Source organism: Solenopsis invicta, chromosome 1 (genome assembly GCF_016802725.1).
Source record: "Solenopsis invicta isolate M01_SB chromosome 1, UNIL_Sinv_3.0, whole genome shotgun sequence".
Classification (NCBI taxonomy): Eukaryota; Metazoa; Arthropoda; class Insecta; order Hymenoptera; family Formicidae; genus Solenopsis; species Solenopsis invicta.
The window spans coordinates 21,842,149-21,868,950 of NC_052664.1; the positions used below are offsets into that span (position 1 = coordinate 21,842,149).

Here is a 26,802-nt window from a genome sequence, read left to right on the forward strand (position 1 = left end):
AAGTAATAAGTACATCATTACATTTCAATATTTTTGTAAATGAATTTTTGAAATTATTTTTCCTTTTATCAAAAATTTTAAAGATACTTCTATCATTTTAGTCAAGACCCCGAGGGATGTTTGTAATCCGTCGCCTTGCGGACCCAACAGCCAATGTCGCGTTAATAACGATCAAGCAGTCTGTTCTTGCCTACCGAATTTCATCGGTAGCCCACCTGCGTGTCGCCCTGAATGCGTCACAAGCTCAGATTGTTCTCTTAATCTTGCTTGTTTGAATCAAAAGTGCCAAGATCCTTGCCCTGGCTCCTGTGGCAGAAATTCGAATTGCAGAGTCATCAAACACAATCCGATTTGCTCTTGCAGGAACGGTTTTACCGGCGATCCATTTACCGCATGCTTCCAGACCCCTGGTACGATTTCTAATTTTCGTCTAATATTATTAGTATTTATTTTCGGCGAATGAATATACACGCGTCACAGTTCGCAATTACTCATCCAAATAAATGTACTCAGATCTCGATAGTTATCTGAAAAATATTAAAAGCTATTTCGAGATCACGTATAGTTCTATTATATTAATTCTTCTCGAATCGATAAATAATAATATTTGTTGATGATATTTAAAAAATCTAATTTCTAACACAATAAGAAGTAATAAATCTTTCGCCTTTGATTGATATTTGCAAGAGTGTTGTATCGAGATTGGAGTATATTCCATTTGATTTTGTAACAATTTTATAACTTTCAAATTATTCATTACCACATTTGCAGTGAGTCCGCCCATTGTAAGTGACATTTCGAGAGACCCATGCGTACCGTCACCCTGTGGCACATTTTCCGAATGTCGCGATATAGGAGGAGTGCCATCGTGTTCTTGTTTACCAACGTATAAAGGCAGTCCGCCAAATTGTAAACCAGAATGCACTATCAATGCAGAATGTCCAGCTAATATGGCGTGTATGCAACAAAGATGTAGAGATCCCTGTCCAGGCTCATGCGGCTTTATGGCCGAATGCAGTGTCGTAAATCATGTGCCGATTTGTTCGTGTTTGCCCGATTACACCGGTGACCCTTTTACCGGGTGTTTCGCAAAACCACGTAAGATTCCTTATCGAAAATATATAATAATAATTTTTTATTATTCCTTTGATAGCACCTTTTCGATGTTTTTATTACGCAAAATTATTACAGTCGTTGTTGCCCCCTCCAAACCGGATCCATGCACACCTTCGCCTTGCGGACCCAATACGCAATGTAATGGAGGAATTTGCGTTTGCATAGCGGAATATTTCGGAGACCCTTATAGCGGTTGTCGGCCAGAATGCGTATTGAACAATGATTGCCCAAACACGCAGGCTTGCGTGCAAAATAAATGCGTGGATCCTTGCCCAGGTGTTTGCGGTCAAAATGCTATGTGCAATGTGTACAATCATGTTCCTATGTGTAGTTGTCCCTCTGGAATGGATGGAAATGCTTTCGTCTTGTGTTCTCCCGTACCAGGTATTCTAAACGTAACAAATGACCCGTCAAAATATTTATGATTTTGTTTGATCCCCAAATATCCTCATTTTTTTGCATATCAATATTTTATTTTGTAACTAAAATTTTCTCTTATAGCACCACCTATTAGCAATCCATGTAATCCGTCCCCATGTGGTCCAAACAGTCAATGCCGACAAAATAATATGCAGGCTGTATGTAGTTGCATAAGTGGATTTGTCGGCGCTCCTCCGACTTGTAGGCCCGAATGTGTAATTAGCTCGGATTGTCCGAAGAACGAGGCGTGTACCAATCAAAAATGTCGGGATCCTTGTCCGGGAAGTTGTGGGCGTAACACAGTCTGCAACGTCATTAATCACAATCCTGTCTGCGTATGCCGTCCTGGAATGACCGGAGATCCGTTTATTAATTGTTTCCCTCTTCGTAAGAAAACTCTTTATTTCTCTGTAAAATTTTTTCAAGTATATTACATTTTTCATATACAAATTGTCTTTGCGATTCTATTAGGGAGACAGGAAAATAATGTCATTTTTATAAATAATGTAAACAGTATATGTGATTTTGTTAATATAATTTATTATTTTCTTAATAATATAATCTCCATTATTTTTAGCGATGATCATCCATACTTATTTATTAATTCTTTAATTTATTTCTCAAAGAAATTAACTAGCTTTGATTCAAAGAATATGGATAGGAAGATTTGAAACATCATTTACTCTTACAAAACTTTGTTAGAAATATTGTAATGACTGAAAAAATTATATAAAGGTGAATACGATGAAAGAGAGGAAACTTACCATTCTAATTCTCTAATTTTTTTATTGCGTCTGTTTTGCTATATGCAATCAATTATTGTCGTCACAAAATTAAAGTCAATTAACTTTATCAAGAAAAGAATCAAGTAATTAATAAATAAATGAACAATAAAATGATGGCAATTACATTATTGAATAAATAATAAGTTATATTAACAAAATTACATGTACTTTTTACACTATTTTATACGATGACATATAAATGACATTATTCTCCGATCTCTTTAAAATTTTATTTCAACTTCGAATATATAACGCATAACATAAGTAAATTTTAATATAGTACTTCGGGTAATTAATCGGGTATTATCTTTAAAGCTGAGGAACCATTACCTGTGCTTAATCCTTGTCAACCGTCACCGTGTGGACCAAACGCGCAATGCCAAGTGATTAATGATCAACCCTCTTGCTCGTGTTTGCAAGAATTTATCGGAGCACCCCCGAATTGCCGGTATGAGTGTATCAGCAATAGCGAGTGCTCAAACAAAATGGCTTGCATCAACCAAAAATGTCGCGATCCGTGCATCAATGCATGCGGTATCAATGCCGTTTGCAATGTTGTTAGCCACACGCCGATGTGCGCGTGTACTCCTGGTTATACTGGCGATCCGTTTACTCAGTGTTCTCCGCAACAATGTAAGAGAATTTTAAAGAATAATTCAAATATTTAAGAGATTTAAAAACTTAGATTTACTTCAATCTTTATTCCATTTTTATTTCGAGCCACATGTTTTTTTATTTATACAAATTTAATATTGGATAATATGACAATATAATTTGTTGACACTATATTTTTTTTCTTGACAAATGAATAATCCAATGCTCTTCTATTCTCATTCTAGTCGATATACAACCCAGCGTTCCCACGCCATGCACACCATCTCCGTGTGGTGCAAATGCAATATGCAGAGTTCAGCAAAATGCTGGCTCTTGTTCATGCTCACCTGATTATATCGGTAATCCTTACGAAGGATGCAGACCCGAGTGTACACTCAATTCCGATTGTCCTTCCAATCAGGCGTGTATCGGTTTGAAATGTAAAGATCCGTGTCCAGGAACGTGTGGCCAAAACGCGCAGTGTTACGTGATTAATCACGCACCAACTTGCACTTGTTTCGAGCGATATACGGGAAATCCATTCATATTCTGCAATCTCGTCGTCGAAGCCCGTAAGAAATTGCTTAAATCGTATGTGTCTTAAGAATAAATACGTGAATTTAAATGCCTGATTATCTTGCAGCGGTTGTAGCAGATAACATTAATCTTTGTCAACCATCCCCTTGCGGACCATATAGTCAATGCAGAGTAAGCAACGGCCAAGCTGTTTGTTCTTGCTTGCCGGCTTATATCGGCGCACCACCCGGTTGTAGACCGGAATGCACAGTTAGCACGGATTGTCTGACGAATCTCGCTTGCGAGAATAACAAATGCGTTGATCCTTGTCCCAATTCCTGCGGTCAAGGTACGACGTGTAGAGTCGTGAACCATAGTCCAATATGTATATGCAAACCAGGATTCAGCGGTGATCCATTCATACGCTGCTTATTTGTACCACGTAAGCGGAACGAATCTTATATACATTGTAAGGCTCTGCGCACAGGAGGAATATTAAATATTAGGAACAGGAAATTAAAATTTTAAAATATGTTGTATCTTATACGATACATTTATCTCTTACAGCTTATTCGTATCCATTGGGCATTACGTTTAACATTCATTTAAAAAATTGATTCTAAAGTTTTAATTTCTATTCCTAATATCTAATATTTCTCTGTTGTACGCAGGGGCTAATTTTCATTCTAGTTAGTTAATTTTTTATATAAAAAAAATGTTAATATCTTGTTATTTTTTTAGATATAATTGTTTTTACATTAAAATCTTTATTTTCATTTAAAACTTTTATTAAACGAAATAGCAAAATTATACTTTTGGAGTAGAACATAAAAATTTTATTTAAAAAAATGTTCTATATTTTCAATTAAATGATAGAAAGATTATATCGTACATAATTAAATTTTATTTTAGAAGAATTTTGTTTTGAGATTCAGAAATTTCTCTTTAAATTTTAGCTACTCCGACGACCTACTTACCGAGTCAGCCTTCGGATCCTTGCATACCTTCTCCATGCGGACCCAACTCGCAGTGTCGCAATATCAATGGTTATCCATCTTGTTCTTGTATGATTAATTATATTGGTACGCCACCAAATTGTCGTCCCGAATGCGTTATTGCTGCTGATTGTCCGAGCAATCAGGCTTGCATTCGCGAGAGATGCCAAGATCCCTGTCCAGGTTCTTGCGGCCTTAATGCCGATTGTACTGTTCACAACCACATTCCAATCTGCAGATGTATAGAGAGCTATACTGGCGATCCGTTTAATGGTTGTCAACCTGTGCCAATTTGTAAGTTATATACCGAAGTAATCTTTAATTTTTTGCAATTATATGTTTTACAATGTATTCATAATTTGATTTAAAATGACAATTGTAATAACTTAGACAACGAGCCAATCCAGCCAATTGATCCGTGCAGTAAATCACCCTGTGGACCAAATGCACAATGCAATAATGGCATTTGCACTTGTTTACCTGAATATTTTGGCGATCCATATATTGGTTGTCGACCAGAATGCGTACTCAGTACAGACTGCTCAATCGACAAGACGTGCATACGAAACAAATGTGTCGATCCTTGTCCAGGTACTTGTGGACAAAATAGTTTATGTAATGTGATAAATCACACACCGATGTGCAGTTGTCCCCCTGGTACTTCTGGAAATGCGTTCATTTCTTGCGATGCAATAAGAGGTACGATATTAGGAGCAAGAAACTTGATCCATGTATTCGAGAATGCATTAATTGGTATATCCTATCGTACATAGTTTTACCTGTGACAAGACCGTGCAGCCCGAATCCTTGTGGTCCAAACAGCATATGTCGAGAATTAAATGGACAAGCGGTGTGCGCTTGTGCGCCAGAATTCCTCGGATCACCACCTCTCTGCCGACCTGAATGCACTCTTAGCTCCGATTGTCGTCCCAATGAAGCTTGCGCTAATCAGAAATGCAGAGATCCTTGTCCCGGTACATGCGGCATCCAAGCAAGATGCGTAGTCGTCAACCATAATCCTGTTTGCTCATGTCCCGACCGCTACACAGGCGACCCGTTCATTAGATGCGATGTTATGAGTAAGACAATCTTGATTCGAAGTGCACTATGCATAAGCTCCGACCACCTGAAATATCGAAACATAATCATTATCCTGTTTAGAACCAGTAGCGCCTGTAGTAATAAACCCTTGTCAGCCTTCACCCTGCGGTCCGTACGCTCAGTGCCAAGTCGTTAACGATTTACCATCCTGCTCGTGCCTACCCGAGTACAAAGGCTCGCCTCCGTATTGTCAACCCGAATGTATTTCCAATCCTGAGTGCCCCAGCCATCAAAGTTGTGTGCGGCAAAAGTGCAGAGACCCTTGCCCAGGTTTATGCGGGGAGAATGCGGAATGCCATGTGGTACAACACGTGCCCCATTGCGTCTGTTCCTATGGTCTCACTGGCGACCCGTATACACGCTGTTCTGCGATGCGTAAGAGATAAAACCTTTAAAAAAAAATCGAGACTAACCGTGATACTAATCGTTTTGTGCGACATTGCTTAATCCGTTTGCCCTTTACATTGTTTTAGCACGCCCAATAGAACTGGAACCAGAACCGTCACCCTGCGCAAAGTTCGAATGCGGCGCAAATGCAATATGTAGAGAACGAGACGGTGTTGCAATTTGTCAGTGTATCTCTAGCTATGTCGGAAACCCGTACTTAGCCTGCCGACCCGAATGCGTCATTAATCCTGACTGTTCATCAAATTTGATATGTGTAAGAAACAAGTGCACCAATCCTTGTGCCGGCATGTGCGGCCAAAATGCCGAATGCTCGGTTGTCAATCATCAACCAATGTGCACATGTCTTCCCGGATATACCGGAGACCCCTTCATTAGTTGTTCTGTAGATAGTAAGTGTCCTTAATTAAAGAATCTAATTTTGTATTGCAAAATTTTTGTCTAAGTAATCATACAAATTATTTGATAAAAATCATACAAAATATTGAATCTGCGAAAAATTTCGCTTTTCATATTGCATCTCTTTTTTGGGGATTTTCATATGATTCTTATAGTATTAAAATTTAGATGAGATATATTTTATACTATTTTAAAACATATATTTGTTTCAAAAATTTAATTCTTTATTAGAAAGAAATTTTGAAATAAAAAATTGAAAGAATTTTTTAATTATTTTAATTAATATTTAAATTCTGTATTTTTCTACAAAAAAAATAAGTATATATATCTCATATGATGCATATAATACATATAATACAAAAGTATTTGTTTCATATAGCATATTTTATATGAGACATACAGGTATTCCTCTAGTTACGACTACTTTGACTTACGAATTTTCTGATCGACATGCTCGGTCATCATCATCAATAGTTTTGTTTTTTAATTATTTATGGAATTTATTCAACGTTTAAATTAAATATTAATTTTACATAATATCAAATATTACTAAGAGAATTATATTCTTTAGATAAAACAGTTTCGTGTTTTGTCATTCTTTAACTTGAAGTCTATAATCATTTTTAATACTAAAATTATAATTATTTTTCATGAATAATGTTTTATTTATGTAAAATAATATCACTAATATTTCATTTAAAGTGTTTAAACAATGTGTATATATTAACAATTTAATACAATAAACATTTAGCTCTATATATTCAACTTACAATCATTTCGACATATGAACAAAGTCTCAGAATGTAACCCTGTCGTAAATAGAGAGATACCTGTAATTATTTTTTGAGGATTTTAAAATTACCAGAATTAACATTTAAATGAAAAATTAATGTTGCTTTTAGAAACAAAATATTTAAAAAATGTTTCTATACTTATTTACATGAATTTTATTAATGCATTAAACTTTTCCCAGAAATAATTTCCGACGAGAACGTTTGTGCCCCATCACCCTGTGGACCCAACAGCAAATGCAAAGAAGTGTCCGGACAGGCTGTCTGTTCATGCCTTCCGACGTACATTGGAACCCCACCTGCATGTAGACCTGAATGTATCGCTAGCTCAGAGTGTTCCCCGCAATTAGTGTGCAAGGATTACAAATGCGTAAATCCCTGCCCAAGCCCATGTGGACTCAATACGAATTGCGTAGTCGTTAATCACAGCCCCATCTGCAGTTGTATGTCCGGTTACAGTGGAGATCCATTCACCATATGCTCGTTAATTCCACGTAAGATTATCATCAGATGCATGAAGAACTATATTAACTCAATCTCTCAATATATTGCCCTATTTTTATATCACATAATTATCAACCGTAACTTCGAATATCTTTCAGCTATAACACCACCATTAGTACAGAAAGACCCTTGCGTGCCATCCCCGTGCGGTAGTTTCTCCCAATGCAGAAATATCGGTGATTCTCCCGCGTGTACTTGCCTGGAGAATTACATGGGTCAACCGCCCAATTGCAGACCCGAATGTACCATACACTCGGAATGCCCAAGCGATAGAGCCTGCATCAACATGAAGTGTGTGGATCCATGTCCCGGCTCATGCGGCACCAATGCCCTATGTTCGGTCATTAATCACATTCCCACATGTAGATGTCCCGAGGGATATACTGGAAATACATTTGTTCTTTGCGAGATATTGCCAGCAACACGTAAGCGTCACGAATAATCCAATAGCATCGAAAACACGAAGTTTCGCTATGGTTCGAAAGCGTAACTCGATCTCATTAATCCCTGTATCGATTATATTTTGCAGCGACTCCAATCTCAGTCGAAGATGCCTGTGTCCCGTCACCCTGTGGCCCTAACGCGCAATGCTTTGACGGTATTTGTACTTGCCTGCCGGAGTTCCGAGGAGATCCTAATGTAGGTTGCCGACCGGAATGTGTCCTAAACACGGATTGTCCTCGCGATAGAGCGTGCATACGTAATAAATGTCTGGACCCATGCCCCGGAGCTTGCGCCATTAATGCGTTATGCACCGTGATCGGTCACGTCCCCATGTGCAGTTGCCCTGGAAATATGACCGGCAATGCATTCAGCCAATGCACACCTCTACAAGGTATAATAATTTCCCATCATTCACCATAAAGATTGCAGTAACCTTAGCTTAAAAGCAGGATTTAATCATTACCTTATTGTTGATACTATAAAACTACATGTTTTTCCGTAAATCATTTCCGGCCATTAAATATCCATTATTTTTGTACCAGACATGCCACCCGCTAATCCATGCGCCCCTTCACCCTGCGGACCAAACAGCGAATGTCGCGTTATAAATAACCAGGCGGTCTGTTCCTGTGTAAGAGGATATTTAGGTAGTCCTCCGACATGCAGGCCCGAATGCATAGTCAGCACGGATTGCCCCCAGAATGAGGCTTGTAGCAACCAGAAGTGTACGAACCCTTGTCCTGGAAGTTGTGGATTAGGCGCATCCTGTCAAGTAGTGAATCATAATCCAATTTGCGTTTGTCCACCCTCTCAAACAGGCGATCCTTTTGTTAGATGCTATTTATTACCACGTAAGTACGATTTATTACGTCCATGCGATCCCTAGGAAGTTTCGAGAAATTTTTTATTCCTTATTTATACATCAAATTTTGCCCTTTTAGCACAAACACCTACGTTACCCCCTACGCCATGCAAGCCAAATCCGTGTGGTCCCAACTCACAATGTCAACCGCGCGGCGATCAGTCTATATGCACTTGTTTACCTGATTTTATCGGCAATCCTCCCAATTGCAGAGCAGAGTGCGTCAGTAACAGTGAATGTTCTAATCATTTAGCTTGTATTAATAAGAAATGTCAGGATCCGTGCGTTGGCTCTTGCGGTGCGAGCGCTAATTGCCATGTTGTCAGTCATACCCCAATGTGTTCTTGCATAAACGGTTATACTGGTGATCCATTCACACAATGCATCTTGAGAGAACGTAAGTACTCAAGAACTGATATAATTTCGGTGATTTGTTAAATGTTCGATACTATTGATGCAGGAAAGTGTGAAAAATTTTACACAAAATGGCGTTATTACGAATAATAGAAACCGTCTTCCTGTATCTATTTTATTGAAATGAAAAATCACCGTAATTATATTGATTTTAATGTCTTATTTACACAAGAATATTTATATCTCTCTTTTCGACATGAATTCCATGCTCACTGATGTCATCTTTTAGCCACACCTTTGCCGCCTGCACCTGTTGATCCCTGCACTCCCTCTCCTTGCGGCTCCAATGCAGTATGCAAGGAATTTAACGGTGCCGGTTCATGTACATGTTTACCGAATTATACCGGCAACCCGTACGAAGGATGCAGACCGGAGTGTGTCATAAATTCGGATTGCCCTGCCAATTTGGCTTGTATAAATACAAAATGTAGAGATCCATGTCCGGGATCGTGCGGGCGCAATGCGTTATGTCAGGTAGTCAACCATTTGCCGGTATGCAACTGTTACCCTAGACACACCGGTGACGCCTTCTTATATTGCACCCCGGTAGAAATAGGTACGATTACACTGAATAGATTTATTGTCACAATTTTTCGATTAATAGCAAAATGTTAATTCGTGAAACAATGCAATTTTTAGAAGGAGATAGTGCTGTCAGTAATCCTTGTGAACCATCACCATGTAGGCCCAATAGTTTGTGTCGCGTTGTGGATAATACGAGCGTTTGTACTTGCTTACCCGATTTCCAATGGGTAGCCAGCCCACCGAACTGTCGCCCTGAGTGCACTGTTAGTGCCGAATGTGCTTTCAATCTAGCGTGCATCTCGTATAAATGTAGCGATCCTTGTCGTACATTATGCGGTTCTAACGCAAGATGCGAAACGATTAATCATAATCCCATATGTTCGTGCCCATCTGGTTTTACCGGTGACCCATTCGTTGCCTGCTTTGAAATGCCACGTAAGATTCATCGAAAATTAAAATTTTAAAGTGAAAGAAGTCAATCTTTAAAAAATCAGAAAGATATTTTTTCAAATTCTGAATATATTCTCTTTAGAAAATTTTTTTTTGCTTTGAGTGATTCTTTTTTATTTAAAAATAAAATATACATTTTTTAAATAATTATAATTAATATCTCATTTCTAAATAATATTTATTTATATTAATTAATTTTTTTCTCATAGAGAAAATAGCTCTTCTATTTATTGTTTTAATTAGAAAAATCATAGTGAAACATTATCAAAGATATTTAAAGAAAAGCGCATAATAGACATATTTATATGCCCATATATAGCTAAAGAAGAACGTCCAGTTGTAAATCCTTGCGCATCTTCGCCTTGTGGACCTTATTCGGAATGTCGCGACATTAATGGCCAAGCATCTTGCGCTTGTTTGTCAACATATATAGGAACACCACCCAATTGTAGGCCCGAATGTTCAGTTAATCCGGAATGCCCAACTAATCAGGCGTGTATACAGAGAAAATGTCGAAATCCTTGTGATGGAGTATGTGGAGTAGAAGCAATTTGTAATGTTATTCGTCACACACCCACATGTTCTTGTCCCAGTGGATTCACTGGCGATCCATTTGTAGTGTGTAGACCAATTCCCGAGGAAGGTAAGGCCAGAGAAAAATATTTGTATTTTTATTTATAGAAATAGCTAGATAATTGTAAAAGAAAGTTAATGTAATCATAAATATTCTCTTATATAAAATGACCAACAAAAACAAGAAAAAGCAATAAAAGTCGAACGTAGTTTTCTATGCGCGAATTATTTTTATATGTATTTTTTCTTCAACTTTTTCATATAGAAACGTTAATACTTATTTCTGTTTATGAAATTGAAAAAAAATACACGTTAAAGAAATTCGCGGACGGATAACTGCGTTTGAATCTCACTGCGTTTTCTTATTTTTATTAGTTCATTATTTTAGTTACTTGCGTTTTTTATAGTATTTCAAATATGAACAATATTTCACTTAAATTCAATTTCATCACCAACTAAATACTAAAATTCGTTCCTCAGATACAACACTCAAACCGACGGATCCATGCTTAAATTGCGGCGCGAATACGCAATGCTTTAACGGTGTATGCAGTTGCCTTCCCGAATATCAAGGGAATCCAAATTTCGGATGTCGTCCGGAATGTATTCTGAATTTGGACTGTCCTAGAGACCGGGCTTGTATTAAGAACAAATGTCAAGATCCATGCGGTCTTGGAATTTGTGGTTTCAATGCTCTGTGTTCCGTGGTAAATCACATACCAGTCTGCACCTGCGCGCAGAGAATGTCTGGCAATGCATTCGTGCAATGCTCTCCGATAGACGGTACTCATTTAAGCGATCAATTTCAAAATATATCATAAATGATCGCTATAGTAATTATTCCCTTCTATAATCGTACTCTTTTTAACATTTAAAACAGATATGATACCAAAAGACCCATGTAACCCGACACCCTGTGGACCAAATAGTCAATGCCGAAGAATAAAGGACCAAGCTGTCTGCTCGTGTCTCCCTGGATACTTGGACGCACCACCTAATTGCCGAGCTGAGTGCACTATTAGTTCTGACTGTCTCGCTAACATGGCTTGCAATAATCAAAAATGCATAAACCCCTGTCCTGGAACTTGTGGTATTAGAGCCCAATGTACCGTAGTCAATCACAATCCGATTTGCTCTTGTTCCTCCGAGTTGACTGGCGACCCTTTCACTCAGTGTTTCCCAAGACGTGAGTAATTTAAAAGCAATTGATGACCAATTGTATCAGGTACATTTATCAAGTCAAAGAAATATTTCAATTTTTAATTTTTCAACAGCGGCAGAACCTCTAACACCCATTAATCCTTGCGTTCCATCTCCATGTGGACTCAACAGTAGATGCGAAGTTGTAAACAACGCATACTCGTGCTCTTGCTTGCCAGAGTTTATTGGTAATCCGCCAAATTGTAGACCCGAATGCGTTAGCAATGGTGAATGTCCCACGCAGCTAGCGTGTATTAATCAGAAATGCCGTGATCCATGTCCGGGTTCCTGCGGTATTAATTCTGATTGCCGAGTAATAAGTCACACACCTATGTGCGTTTGCCTTACCGGATTTGAAGGAGATCCGTTTGTATCATGCAATCCCAAACAAAGTAAGTGCAATCGTGTGGTAATATCTATAGAGAATCACAGAATGATTTTATGACATATTTTTTTTTATTTTTGACGTTAAATAACGATTAAATTAAATTCTGTTTCTAAATTAATGAAGATTAATCAAGATTAAATTTAATTTAAATGAAATAAAAAATAAGACAAATATTATCTATGTTTACTGTCATTTATATTTACATATATTATTTTATTGTTACAATATATATATAATATTTATCATTATTATCTATTGTTATTTATTACATTTCAATGCTTGTGATTCAAAATTATACCCCTGACTATTAATATTTTACTATACTTTTTTTATTAAGTATTTTGTTTAAATTTGAAAATATACTTCTGGTGATTCTCTAAGATATTTGTTACATTACATGATTTACTAAAAAAATTGATATTGTCTAAGAACAGAAAATGAATCTGACATTTTTTATAGGCGATGTTATAAATGTTGTAAAACCAACACCCTGCGTTCCATCACCGTGCGGTTTTAATGCGGTATGCCGTGAATCGAATGGTGTCGGTTCTTGCACTTGTCTGTCAGATTATACGGGCAATCCATATGAAGGTTGCCGACCCGAGTGTACGATTAACTCCGATTGTACCGCAGACCGAGCGTGCGTCGGATCGAAATGTCAGAATCCCTGTCCTGGTTTTTGCGGGTATAATGCGATTTGCCAAGTAGTGAATCACGCGCCATTATGCACGTGTCAACCTGGATACAGCGGCAACCCGTTTATTTCTTGTAACAGAATTGTGCAAGAAACGAGTAAGTGATTTAAGTTTTTAAGAGATGCACAATTTAATCTAATTAATCCACGATTTATCAAAATACTTTCAGAACTGTCAAGTTATTTAATTGCAATACTATACAGCAATATCTATACAGTAAATTTTATAAACGACGTGCAAGTTATGAATCGATAACTTTCAATAGTTTTACGCAATTACTATTTCTTTTATATTTTAATTATCCATAATTCTTGTAATTTTATGAAATTTAATTTAAGATTTTCCTTTTTTTTTTTAGCGTTAGAACGTAATCCATGCAGTCCTTCTCCCTGTGGACTTAATAGTCAGTGCCGCGAATTAAATGGTCAAGCTGTATGCTCTTGCTTACCCACATTTATTGGAACCCCGCCGACCTGTCGCGCAGAGTGCACTGTCAGTTCCGACTGTCCTGTAAATCGTGCGTGCAAGAACCGTAAATGCGTTGACCCGTGCCCCGGAATTTGTGGAATTAACGCGAGATGCGAAGTGATTAATCATAGCCCGATTTGCAGTTGTAATCAAGGTTTTACCGGCGATCCCTTCGTAACGTGCTTCCAAACGCGTAAGTACGCTGTGAGATACGAATTGCTTGTTTAACGCGATGTTTTATACCTGCTCTATATAATTTAATTTAAATTAAAACATACGTTTTTCAAAACGCGTGACGTAAACGTTTCGTATAATAATATTAAATAAAAATTATTCATTTACAGACATAAACAAAGATACCCCTCAGACACCAGAAAATCCGTGCGTTCCATCTCCTTGTGGTCCGTTTGCCACTTGTCGCGATAGTGGCTATGCGGGCGTGCCAACGTGCACGTGTCTGGAAAATTACATTGGTAGCCCTCCAAACTGTCGGCCAGAATGTACCGTAGATTCCGAGTGCAACAGTAATCAAGCCTGCTTGAGACAAAAATGCAGAGATCCATGTCTAGGCTCGTGTGGCATCGGTGCCCAATGCCTTGTGGTTAATCATATGGCTGTCTGTCTCTGTCCGAAGGGTTACACCGGGGATGCGTTTGCCAATTGCTTCCCGGAACCTCCTCGTAAGCATTCACTACGTTATTTTGAAACATATCATCCGTACGATCTATAAAAAAAAACATGAAAAATCATTGATGCAAATTTTTATTATTAAGTTCTTAAATAAGTTACAGTATCCCTTTACTTACGACTACCTTGACTTACGAATTTTTGAACTTATGACCGACATGCTATTGATTAGAATGAATAGTATATAGTAGACTAATGTATTATAACAAAGCTGATTTAGTACTCATTAACAATGATCCAAATTAAATATTTATAAATTTTATAATACTACATATTATATTAAAAGTTATATTTTTTAAGAAAAAAATTATAAATATTGTGTTTTAATCACTTGTTGAAGTTAATTTGTGTTTAAGATAAATATTAATTTTATAATGTATTATATATTCAAAATTATAATCCTTTAAAAAAATTTGTTTTATCATTTTCTAAATAAAGATCTGTAATTGCATGATTTTAATAAATAAAATAATTATTTTTTGCATAAATATGAAATATAAATGTTATTCGAGTTATGATCAATTTGATTTACGACCAAAGTTTTGGAACGACTTAAGTAAAGGGATATCTGTACAAATATTTACAATTTATGCATTGACATAAACTAATATTATAAAGTTATAAATTCTTTGTAATGAATTGGTAGGATCGGATATTTTCATACTTTTATTAAATGACAATGATTATTATAAAAGAACAGTACACTAGACTATTTTAAAAGATGGAATTAAAAAGATTATATTCTGTATCATAAAGCAGAAATGTTAATTCAAAATGGACAATGACATTTGCAGCTGCACCTGTACCACAAGATCCTTGTAATCCATCTCCGTGCGGAGCCAATGCGTTATGTCGCGACGGTGTCTGCACTTGCTTGCCCGAGTATCGCGGTGATCCTTACACAGCGTGTCGACCCGAATGCGTACAAAATCCGGATTGTCCATTAGACAAGGCATGCGTTCGTAACAAGTGCTTCGACCCATGCACTGGAGTTTGCGGGCAAAACGCAAAGTGCACAGTCATAAATCACATTCCAATGTGCGCTTGCCCAGATGGAATGTCCGGTAATGCATTTGCTGCGTGCTATCCGGTCATTCAAGGTAAAATTCATTGACAATCATGCTATTTGTATACATTAGAGTTAATTATTTTTTAACTAAAAGTTTCTTTCACAAGAGTCGTTTTGTTACAAAAAGAATTTAATTTATTCAAAGATGTCTTGAAAAAGAAAAGAAAAGATTTCGACAATAATTGCTTTTACAGATCAAACTGTTGTTGAGAACCCATGTAATCCGTCGCCCTGTGGTCCGAACAGTCGATGCCAAAGCTTTAATAATCAAGCAGTATGTTCGTGTATACCTGGATTCATAGGAAATCCGCCGGCCTGCCGACCCGAGTGCATAGTTAACACCGATTGCGCACTAAACGAAGCTTGCATCAACATGAAATGCGGCAATCCTTGCCTTGGTGCGTGCGGTATAACCGCTCGTTGCCAAGTATTGAATCATAATCCAATTTGCACCTGTCCTCCTGTATTCACCGGCGATCCTTTCATACGCTGTGTGCCACAACGTAGGTTTCTCTAATTACTGTAAACGTTGCGTCCGTGTCAGACATGTAACAATTTGTATCTTTTTGTATCTTAAAGCGGAGGATGTTCCAAAACCGATAAACCCATGTCAACCGTCGCCTTGCGGCCCTAATTCTCAGTGCCAAGTCATCAATGATACGCCATCGTGTTCTTGTATGGTAGAGTTCATTGGAACGCCACCGAATTGTAGACCAGAATGTATTAGTAACAGCGAATGTCCGAGTCAAATGGCATGTATGAATCGCAAATGTAGAGACCCATGTCCTGGATCTTGTCATCCTCTGGCCAATTGCTATGTCGTTAATCATGTGCCCACATGCACGTGTCGTGTTGGTTACACAGGCGATCCATTTGTTCAATGCACGATCATACCGAGTAAGTTTATAAACTTGATATCCAAGTATCTTTTTTTATGAATATCTTTTTGATCGAAACAACTATTATTTATTGTTTTCATAACTTGTTAATGTTACACTTTGATTATTAGTGATATAATAACATCATTATGCTGTAGAATTTAATCAATAGATTTTTATTGATTAAAAACGTGTTAATTAATGGAAATTGATAGGATAAAGTTATGTTCTTTTAGGCGAACCACCAGTACCAAAACAACCTTGTCAACCATCCCCTTGCGGAACTAACGCCGTATGTAGAGAACAAAACGGGGTTGGTTCTTGTACATGCTTGCCCGAGTATATTGGAAATCCTTACGATGGATGCCGTCCTGAATGTACTATTTCATCAGACTGCCCCGCGCATTTAGCTTGCATCGGATCGAAGTGTCAGAATCCATGTCCCGGTTCATGTGGCACCAATACCAATTGCCAAGTTGTCAACAATGTCCCCGTTTGCACTTGTATCCCTGGTTATACTGGCAATCCATATATAAATTGCATTTATCAAACTCTCAGCAGTAAGTAATGTTAAATGAGTATAAGAGATAAATTATGTGGCCTATTAAAAAAAGTGGTAAAAAATTGCTTAAATAATACATTAATACAACGTTATATTATTATAGTTTCCGATGAGAAGCGTGAACCATGCAAGCCTTCCCCTTGTGGCCCCAACAGTCAATGCACTGATAATAACGGTCAAGCCGTCTGCTCCTGTTTGCCTCAATTTATCGGAACCCCGCCAAATTGTAGACCGGAATGTTTAGTAAATTCAGAATGTGGATCGAATCGAGCATGTGTGAATCAAAAATGTGTAGATCCATGCATCGGCACTTGTGGCCGTGATGCTCAATGCAAAATTATACATCACAGTCCTATTTGTAGCTGCGCAAATGGCTTTACAGGCGATCCTTTCATTTATTGTTTCGCAGCGCCAAGTACGTTTTGTAGGATAAAATATTTTTATAAAATTTTAAAAAAGATTAATTGTTAAATTTTAACAAATTTTAAAGTTTTATACAAAATTTAATATTTTTATAAAATTTTAAAATTTGTAAAAATTAATCTTATCTATTTCTGACTTAATCACATTAATTTCTGTATATGAAAAATGCCAAAATTACTTGCATTTTTTCACAGTTTCGAAACCAGAAGAAAAATACCCGAAGAACCCATGCTTGCCCTCACCTTGTGGCCCTAATGCCCTGTGTAGAGCTATTGGTGACGCACCAGCGTGTAGTTGTATGCAGAATTATATGGGTGTTCCACCTAATTGCCGACCCGAATGTTCAATAAATTCGGATTGTCCTGCTAACAGAGCTTGTGTTAAAGAAAAATGTAGAGATCCATGTCCAGGATCATGTGGCTTCTTGGCGCGCTGTTCGGTGATTAATCATACGCCATCCTGTGTATGTCCTGAAGGATATACCGGTGATCCCTTTGTCAATTGCAACATTTTACCTCAGACACCTCGTAAGGATTTGAGTTTCCATCATTTTATTATCGTAGCAATATTATTTATTATGCTAAATCACTGAAATTTGATCTGTGCATATTTCAGTACCTCCCCCAGACCGATGTAACCCATCACCATGCGGTCAAAATGCTCAATGCAACAATGGAATTTGTACATGTATACCCGAATACTTTGGAGACCCGTATGCCGGCTGTCGACCGGAATGTGTGATTAACTCCGATTGTCCCCGCGATAAGGCATGCATGCTCCATAAATGTCGCGACCCATGCATTGGAACATGCGGCGTTAATGCGGAATGCATTGTTGTTAATCACTTGCCTATGTGTAGTTGCCCAAGAGGTATGACTGGTAGTGCATTTGTCTCGTGTACCCCTCTTCAAGGTTCGTATGACTCTTGAACGCAAGAGTATTCGTTTTAAAACTATTTTTTGACATAAGAGTGAAATAATAATTATTAAATAGATACGATCATCGAGGAACAACCCTGCAATCCGTCCCCGTGTGGTCCAAATAGTCACTGTCGTGCGTCAAATGGCCAAGCGATTTGCTCATGCATAGCCGGATTTAGAGGCGCCCCACCATCCTGTAGATCAGAATGTCTTATAAGTGCCGACTGCGCCCGCAACAGAGCCTGCAGCAATCAAAAGTGCATCGATCCATGCCTTGGTGCATGTGGATTAATTGCGCAATGTACTGTTGTAAACCATAATCCCATATGCAGCTGCCCACTCTTGTATACAGGAGATCCATTCGTTCAATGCGTTCGGCAACGTAAGAATTTCACATACATAAATGGAGACTTACTATTGTATTATAACAAAGCAAATGTAATACTTTGTAAATTGCAGCGGAAGAATCACAGCCACCAATAGATCCCTGTCAACCCTCACCTTGCGGTCCGAACGCGATATGTCGAGTCCTCAATGGCGCCCCATCGTGCTCATGCTTGCCTCAGTTTATCGGCACTCCGCCTAGATGTAAACCGGAATGTATCAGTAATAGCGAATGTCCTAGTCAGCAAGCTTGCATTAATCAGAAGTGCCGTGATCCTTGTCCAGGATCGTGCGGCAGGAATGCAGAATGTAGAACTGTCAGTCATACCCCGATGTGTGTTTGCGCCGGTGACTTTACTGGTGATCCATTCACCCAATGTAATCCCCGACCGAGTAAGTTTTGAAGAAATGTAGCAATCATGGCGAAAAATACGTTCAAATTTTATTTTTAATTATGTTGAATGTAACTATATGAATTATTGTTGAACAATCTATGGCCCTCTATTCTAGTCGACACCCCGCTTGCTCCACTGAATCCATGCCAGCCATCGCCATGTGGCGCGAACGCTATGTGCCGTGAAATTTCTGGTTCCGCTTCCTGTACTTGTTTGCCCGATTTTTATGGAAACCCGTACGAAGGTTGTAGACCCGAGTGTGTAATCAACTCTGACTGTACATCCAATCGAGCTTGCATAAGGAATAGGTGTCAGGATCCTTGTCCGGGAACATGTGGTATCAATGCGGTTTGCGAAGTTATTAATCATATACCGGCATGCAGCTGTCAACCGAGATATACCGGAGAACCGTTCAGATACTGCGAACGCATACAAGAAACTCGTAAGTGAAAATTCGAGCGTTCGTCGTTATCAATCGTTTATATGACGTTATCTCACCTTTTGACCTTGTACAGCTCCAGTGCCTATAGGCGACCCTTGTCAGCCGTCGCCGTGCGGTCCGAATAGTCAATGCCTCAATGTAAATGGAAAAGCCAGCTGTTCATGTTTATCCAACTATCAAGGAACTCCTCCCGACTGCAGGCCTGAATGTATTGTTAGCACAGAATGCTCTATGAATCGCGCGTGTGTCAATCAGAAATGCGTCGATCCGTGTCCCGGTGTGTGCGGTATCAACGCAAAGTGCGATGCCCTGTCTCACAGTCCATTCTGCAGTTGCGGACCCGGTCAGAATGGCGATCCCTTCGTCAAGTGTTTCGACATGCCCCGTAAGTCCCAGAAGAAGTTTATCGTAAAAACGTTGCGTCCTGCGTATGGAAATTGTTATTCAATTTTTTTCAGTAATGCCTACACCACCACTACAAGTAAATCCCTGTGTCCCATCGCCTTGTGGGCCATTCTCCGTGTGTCAAGACAACGGAGGCTATCCGTCTTGCACGTGTATGTCCAATTACATTGGATCACCACCTTACTGTCGCGCTGAGTGTTCAATTAACTCTGATTGCACCAGCAATAAAGCTTGCATCAGAGAAAAATGCAGAGACCCCTGTCCTGGATCCTGTGGTTTTAACGCCTTGTGCACTGTAATCAATCATACTCCGGCTTGCACGTGTCCCGAAGGCTACACAGGCGATCCCTTCAGCAATTGTAACTTGGCCCCCATGCGTAAGAATATTGTCCATATATGTATCATTCTTTTACCTAAAGTAATAGTACAAAACAATCACACTTGCATCTTTCGATACAGAGATTCCCACAGTAACATCAGACCCATGTAATCCATCGCCATGCGGGCTCAATGCCGAGTGCCGTAACGGAATTTGCAATTGTATACCTGAATATCGTGGCGATCCGTATCGAGAATGTCGGCCGGAGTGCGTACAGAATTCCGACTGTCCCTTTAATAGAGCTTGCGCGAATAACAAGTGCGTTGATCCCTGCGTCGGAATTTGTGGCCAAAATGCAGAATGCGCTGTCATCAATCACATATCCACTTGTAGCTGTATCAAGGATTACGAAGGCGATCCGTTCACCCTCTGTAGACGTGTGCAACGTGAGTCTCCGCATCTTTTATTTATTCCCTGAAAAAGCCCTGTCATAAAAAAAAAACACTTTTAATACTAATTTCACTACCTTACGTCTCGTTAGCACGCGCCAGACCCTGCGAGCCCTCCCCTTGCGGACCCAACAGCGTTTGCCGTGAATTCGGCGAGCAAGCCTCTTGTTCTTGTCTACCTGGTTACTTTGGAATCCCGCCGAGCTGCAGACCCGAATGTCTCGTTAACACCGATTGCGAGCAAAACAAAGCTTGCGTGAATATGAGATGTCTTAATCCCTGTGAAAACGTTTGTGGTCGGAACGCGCTATGCGTCGTACGAAATCATAATCCAATTTGCAGGTGCCCCGATCAGCATTCCGGTGACCCCTTCGTCAACTGTTTCCCCATAAGTAAGTAAACCGCTCCAGGGTGCGCCAACACAAATATCTGAGAGACATTGCATAGACATCTAAAATTTGACGTCTTGATTCGCAAAAGTCGTCTTTTAGATGTCCTCTTGATGGCTCTTTGATTGTGTTTACGTTTGAGATTTCTTCTTTGATTTTGAAACGAATAATAAATTTCTTTTTTTTTCATCGCCAGCAACATCGGATGTAGAACCCACCAGGAACCCGTGTTACCCTTCACCGTGTGGATTGAACTCGCAGTGCGCGGTATCCGTCGATAATACACCCTCCTGCTCCTGTTTGTCCACCTTCATAGGATCTCCACCCAATTGTAGACCCGAATGCCATGTAAACAGCGAATGTCCCACCAATCGAGCATGCATTAAGCAGAAATGTACCGACCCGTGCGTTGGATTATGCGGATTCAATGCACTGTGCCAAGTCACTTTGCACCAAGCCCGATGCACCTGTCCCGAATCATACACTGGAGATCCATTCACAGTTTGCTCTGAGATAATATGTAAGAAAATCCCTGCTATCTTTACCCATATCAATTGATGGATATTACTCCAGCATCTTGTTCAAAGCATTTTGATCTCTAAATGATTTCTCGATCTCTAGATCTTGTAAATATCATTATTGTATATAACTGATGTATTTAAAAAAAACTGCATGTCAGTTTCTTCATTCGTCACATATTGATCTTGCATCATTTTTCAAATACTATACTCAACTGTCATCAATATGCGCAAAATATCTTTTCAGTATTGTAATATATTACATATGTTGCACCTTTACATGTATAAAAGACATGTATGATGCATGCAACAGACTTGTACATTTATTTACTTTTATTCTCATGTGCAAATATCGCTATATTTCTAGAAAAGTTAATTTACGTTATAATGTACATTATATATAATTATCATATACACTGCATGCAAGAATTTTGAAAATTTTTTACAACTATGAATCTAATTATATATTTCTGCTGTTATTTTAGCGACTCCAGCACTGTCAATACCATCTAGACCATGCAGCCCATCACCGTGTGGAATAAATGCGTATTGCCACGAGAGATTTGACACGGCTATTTGCGAGTGCATGCCGAACTACAGAGGCAATCCATACCAAGGCTGTCAACCCGAGTGTCTTGTGAATACTGACTGCCCGAAATCGCAAGCATGCATAAAGACGAGATGTCAAGATCCTTGTCCTGGTACTTGCGGCGTTGGTGCGATTTGCACTGTATCCAATCACGTTCCTATTTGTTCTTGTCCATTGCCAACAATTGGAGATGCTTTCACGCTCTGTCAAGTTCCCGTGGAAGGTAATTTTTCTTCCCATATTTCTAATTATATGTCTAATTATTTATTTTTTAAGTTAAATCAAAGAGCTCAAATATAAAAAGTATAATTCTAGCTCTATATGTGCATTGTCAATATATTGACATATCGAATATATATTAAACGAGGCTGCATTTCTTAAACTTTTTTCCTTTTTTCATGTGACTATTGTAATTGCTGCTAATTCTTTTTTGTATTTAGATACTAAAGAAACGGACCCATGCTATCCATCACCATGTGGTCCGAATACCGTCTGCGAGAAAATTGGTAATACGGCACTTTGCAAATGTTTGCCTGGACTACAAGGCGTTCCAACAAGTGTAACTGGTTGTCATCCGGAATGTATCCTCAGCTCAGAATGTCCGGGCGATAAAGCCTGCATACTGAGTAAATGTAAAGATCCTTGTTCACAGAATGTGTGCGGCAGCAAGGCGGTGTGTAAGACGATCAATCACAGTCCACTTTGCAGTTGCCCATCTCCGTTGATTGGCAATCCCTTCGATGAATGTTATACAAAGATTGGTAAATATAGAAAAATTAGATCCGATATAAAATGTACATATTCTGATTGACTCCATGTTGTTCTGAACACGCATTTCTGTTTTAGAAACTAATCCTTGCAGTCCATCGCCTTGTAATTCTAACGGCGAATGCCGAGTGAGAAATGGTGTCGCAATTTGTATCTATCCTGAGTGCGTTATCAATTCAGACTGTCCGCGTGACAAAGCCTGCTTCTCGCAGAAATGCCGAGATCCCTGTATCAGCGCGTGCGGTATTAATTCTATCTGTCAGACTGTTAATCATAAACCAATCTGTTCCTGCCCAGTTGGATTTACGGGCAACGCGCGAGTGCAGTGTACAATTCCAACCCTTGAAGGTAATATTTATATCTGCAAAATATACTCACGCATGGTTTTTAGAAATACATTTTTTGAAAATTCGAAATATGATTATTAAAATTAATTTCAAAAATAAGTAATTTTTATTAACATAATATATGCAAATATACGTATATTATATTAATGTATTGTGTTATTTTCAAATATTTGGGCTATATAATTTAATTAACAAATAATGATATTAATAAGTACATTAAAAATAACGCTATCTAGCAAAGTAATATATTGGAAATAATCATTTTTTGAGATAAATATTTATTAAAGGTCATGTTTTTTATTTGTATGACAAAATTTTTATTTTAATTATATTATTTTTTGCAGAACCAATCCCAGAATGCGTACAAAATTCCGAGTGTTCAAACGATAAGACCTGCTTTAATCAAAAATGCGTTGACCCATGTACTCTTGATTCCTGTGGCCTTAATAGTCGCTGTCACGTACAAATGCACAGAGCTATATGTGTCTGCAATGATGGCTATACCGGATATCCTCAGCAATATTGCCATCAACGTACGTTAAAAATATACTTAACTGACATATTTTTTGTTTGTGGTTATAAAAGCAACTTATTAATATTTTTCTTTACAGTCGGTTGTCGTAGCGATAGCGAATGCCAATTGATTGAATCTTGCATTAACAATGAGTGTATTGATACTTGCCTGGTTACACAGTGCGGTATTAATGCATTATGCACCTCTGATGGATACCATAAGACTCGATGTTATTGTCCTGAAGGACATACGGGTAATCCTTATGAAATATGCGAAAGGCCTGAGTGCACTAGTGACAACGATTGTGCTCCATCTTTGGCCTGTCGCAATTTGAGATGTGTCAATCCTTGCAACTGTCCACCACCGGCATTGTGCAATGTTGTCAATCATCGACCAGTATGTAAATGTCCACCTGGTTACGTGGGTAATCCTTACACCTCGTGTCTTATGGGTAAGAATTTGTTTTAATATGAGATATATAAAAATTTGTAATAGATATTAAAAAAATAAATAAATTACCGAGTAATATTTATTCTATGAACTGAGAAACACAATCATGTAGGCAACATTATATTGTTAATAAAGTTGAGAGGACATATTTAACAAAAGATAATTTAAATTGCTGCAAAAAAATTGTTAAAATAACTAGCAATTAATTATGATTTGATAGTACTTATACAAAATCTATTGATATTTTAGATATGTTAGAACCACAGACCGAATGTCAAGTCGACGCCGATTGCCCCAGTAAATTGGCATGTTTCAGTGGTATTTGTAAAGATCCATGTGGACAAACAAAACCGTGCATTGTTAGTGCCAAATGTAGCGTTGTAGATACCTTACCGATGAGAACAATGATTTGTGAATGCCTACCAAACTATGCTGGCGATGCCACCGTTGCTTGCGTGCCAGGTAAACTTTTATGCAAATAAATATATAAATTACTAGGAAAATCCTATCTAAATAATAATTTTTTCTTTCGAGAAATGTAAGACATTTTTAAATAAAATTGATTCAATTGACTATATACGAAAAAACATTAAATGATAATTGAATCGCGAATATTTTGTATATTTACAGTGGACAAACAAGTTGTTGCGACATGTGAGAGTGATTCGCAATGTGCAGCGGATATGGCCTGTCTAAATCGTCAGTGCATCAATCCGTGCACCGTTAATCCATGCGCACCAAACGCGGAGTGTTACATTGAAAATCATCGTCGTGCATGCCAGTGTCCTTATGGATATGCTGGTGATCCATTCATAAACTGCTATGAAGGTATTGCATTTTTTCTCTTCTCCATTTCTCAACGTAAGTAATCGTGTTTTTTACATCACTATTTTTTATATTCGCAGAAAATATAGTTCTTCCGGAATGTAGAACAAACACTGAGTGCCCGTCCGACAAAGCGTGCATAAATCAACTATGCCAAGATCCGTGCTCCAGTAATCGCTGTGGCCTAAACGCAGAATGTATTACGATCAATCATCATCCTTCTTGCCATTGTCAACATGGTTTAGCCGGTGATCCTCAAGCTCAATGCTTCAGACGTAAGTCCCTTACAGATTTCTAATTTTTAAAAATAATATTATAAATGAACATATTGATACAAAATAGAAAATATAAAATGTTTAGGAGAGAAAAAATAAAATTGCGTGTATTTAAAATTAAATTATTTACGGAAGTATTAAATATAAGTTAAGTAACTTAGAACTAATTCTCTAAAAATAATACAAGTATTAATTTCGTATGATGTTATGTTAAAAACCTTAAAAACTCTTGTTTTATTTGTATTTCATTTGTGTTTCATTTTTTTTGTTTTTATTTTTTCCCGTTTTTTTATTTGAATTTAAATTGTGACTTTTCTTGTGAGTAGATGATACATATAAGTCCTAATACTAATTAAGCTAATTATTTTCTACGGGTTTTAAACAATAAAAAATTAGCTTGATGCATTTTTATGTGTAAAATTGAAGATAAATTAAAGACGAAAAAAATTAAATCTTTTTATTACTTTGTGTATGTTGCATTCATGCATTAAACATAACATTTTTTTCTGTAGCGGAATGTAAGACAGATAATGACTGTCCTTATGACAAGACCTGCCGGAACGACAATTGCGTCACTCCGTGCCTCATCGGCGACATCGTGTGCGGTCGGGGTGCAGAATGCAAAGCACTGTCTCATAGAGCCCAATGCATCTGTCCGCAAGGTACTCAAGGCGATCCACGCGTGGCGTGCATTTCCGCGATTTGCCATTACAACGAAGATTGCGCCGATCACGAGGCTTGCGACAGACTAAACAGAGTCTGCAGACCGGTTTGTGATGACGATGCCTGTGGCGAAGCCGCTATTTGCGTTGGCCGCGATCATCAACCAAAATGCACGTGTCCTCCGGGTACTACCGGAAATCCATATATAACATGCGTTGGTATGTTAATTCTTAAATTGTTATTTTGTTGTTAATTACACTCAAGAAGAGTTAATTTTAAATTGGCTGACAAGAACGAGAGAGATAATCTCTCGTTAAAATATCCCGTGTGATACATTTGTACAATTCTTAGGTGAACCTTCTATTGAGCCGGAATGCACACAGGACAGCGAATGCGTATTGAATCTCGCTTGTATTAACACCAAATGTCAAGACCCGTGTTTGTCCAGCGCTGGTATGTGTGCCAGTGAACAGGAGTGTAAAGTGTTGAACACAGTACCGCTTCGTACAATGATCTGTTTATGTCCACCTAATACGATTACCGATGTTAACGGCCAGTGCAAACAAATTGGTATGTATCAGTTTTATGAACTGCATAGGTATATGTAATATTTTGTGCATTATTTTATTAAAAAAATTTTTTATATATGCGTTGCAGTGTTGGGCGATGTACAATGTCATCTGGATCAAGATTGTGCCAACCATGAGACGTGTCTGGACGGAAAATGCGTGGATGCCTGTTTGACAACTCAATGCGGTTTTAATGCGCAATGTAAATCTACGTCTCACACTGGCATCTGCTTCTGTTCGCAGGACTTCACCGGCAATGCTTACATAGAATGCATAAGAGGTAAATGCGAAAATTCAAATCACAAGTTGAAGCGTTT

At 38.2% G+C, this 26,802-nt stretch overlaps 1 protein-coding gene across 5 annotated transcripts in view; it reads left to right on the top strand.

The window, feature by feature from the left end:
• Positions 1-26,802, top strand: part of LOC105194840 — a 112,723-nt gene that overhangs the window by 78,752 nt on the left and 7,169 nt on the right. For all 5 annotated transcript variants that reach the window (XM_039456509.1, XM_039456513.1, XM_039456516.1 and 2 more), the window contains 52 exons: positions 102-410; positions 772-1,098; positions 1,192-1,500; positions 1,618-1,923; positions 2,637-2,954; positions 3,161-3,487; positions 3,559-3,873; positions 4,388-4,720; positions 4,817-5,125; positions 5,200-5,505; positions 5,588-5,902; positions 6,001-6,324; positions 7,305-7,616; positions 7,725-8,051; positions 8,156-8,461; positions 8,613-8,921; positions 9,012-9,329; positions 9,576-9,902; positions 9,986-10,306; positions 10,641-10,964; positions 11,375-11,677; positions 11,775-12,080; positions 12,169-12,486; positions 12,942-13,274; positions 13,536-13,838; positions 13,990-14,325; positions 15,127-15,432; positions 15,596-15,904; positions 15,981-16,298; positions 16,516-16,839; positions 16,945-17,256; positions 17,459-17,791; positions 17,880-18,176; positions 18,258-18,566; positions 18,644-18,961; positions 19,079-19,405; positions 19,479-19,790; positions 19,864-20,187; positions 20,270-20,575; positions 20,671-20,970; positions 21,164-21,487; positions 21,971-22,297; positions 22,515-22,835; positions 22,921-23,190; positions 23,534-23,722; positions 23,801-24,154; positions 24,403-24,615; positions 24,784-24,981; positions 25,059-25,253; positions 25,766-26,134; positions 26,268-26,486; positions 26,574-26,765. In XM_039456509.1, the coding sequence (XP_039312443.1) occupies positions 102-410; positions 772-1,098; positions 1,192-1,500; positions 1,618-1,923; positions 2,637-2,954; positions 3,161-3,487; positions 3,559-3,873; positions 4,388-4,720; positions 4,817-5,125; positions 5,200-5,505; positions 5,588-5,902; positions 6,001-6,324; positions 7,305-7,616; positions 7,725-8,051; positions 8,156-8,461; positions 8,613-8,921; positions 9,012-9,329; positions 9,576-9,902; positions 9,986-10,306; positions 10,641-10,964; positions 11,375-11,677; positions 11,775-12,080; positions 12,169-12,486; positions 12,942-13,274; positions 13,536-13,838; positions 13,990-14,325; positions 15,127-15,432; positions 15,596-15,904; positions 15,981-16,298; positions 16,516-16,839; positions 16,945-17,256; positions 17,459-17,791; positions 17,880-18,176; positions 18,258-18,566; positions 18,644-18,961; positions 19,079-19,405; positions 19,479-19,790; positions 19,864-20,187; positions 20,270-20,575; positions 20,671-20,970; positions 21,164-21,487; positions 21,971-22,297; positions 22,515-22,835; positions 22,921-23,190; positions 23,534-23,722; positions 23,801-24,154; positions 24,403-24,615; positions 24,784-24,981; positions 25,059-25,253; positions 25,766-26,134; positions 26,268-26,486; positions 26,574-26,765 (15,807 nt within the window). The remainder of the gene's footprint in view (positions 1-101; positions 411-771; positions 1,099-1,191; positions 1,501-1,617; positions 1,924-2,636; positions 2,955-3,160; positions 3,488-3,558; positions 3,874-4,387; positions 4,721-4,816; positions 5,126-5,199; positions 5,506-5,587; positions 5,903-6,000; positions 6,325-7,304; positions 7,617-7,724; positions 8,052-8,155; positions 8,462-8,612; positions 8,922-9,011; positions 9,330-9,575; positions 9,903-9,985; positions 10,307-10,640; positions 10,965-11,374; positions 11,678-11,774; positions 12,081-12,168; positions 12,487-12,941; positions 13,275-13,535; positions 13,839-13,989; positions 14,326-15,126; positions 15,433-15,595; positions 15,905-15,980; positions 16,299-16,515; positions 16,840-16,944; positions 17,257-17,458; positions 17,792-17,879; positions 18,177-18,257; positions 18,567-18,643; positions 18,962-19,078; positions 19,406-19,478; positions 19,791-19,863; positions 20,188-20,269; positions 20,576-20,670; positions 20,971-21,163; positions 21,488-21,970; positions 22,298-22,514; positions 22,836-22,920; positions 23,191-23,533; positions 23,723-23,800; positions 24,155-24,402; positions 24,616-24,783; positions 24,982-25,058; positions 25,254-25,765; positions 26,135-26,267; positions 26,487-26,573; positions 26,766-26,802) is intronic.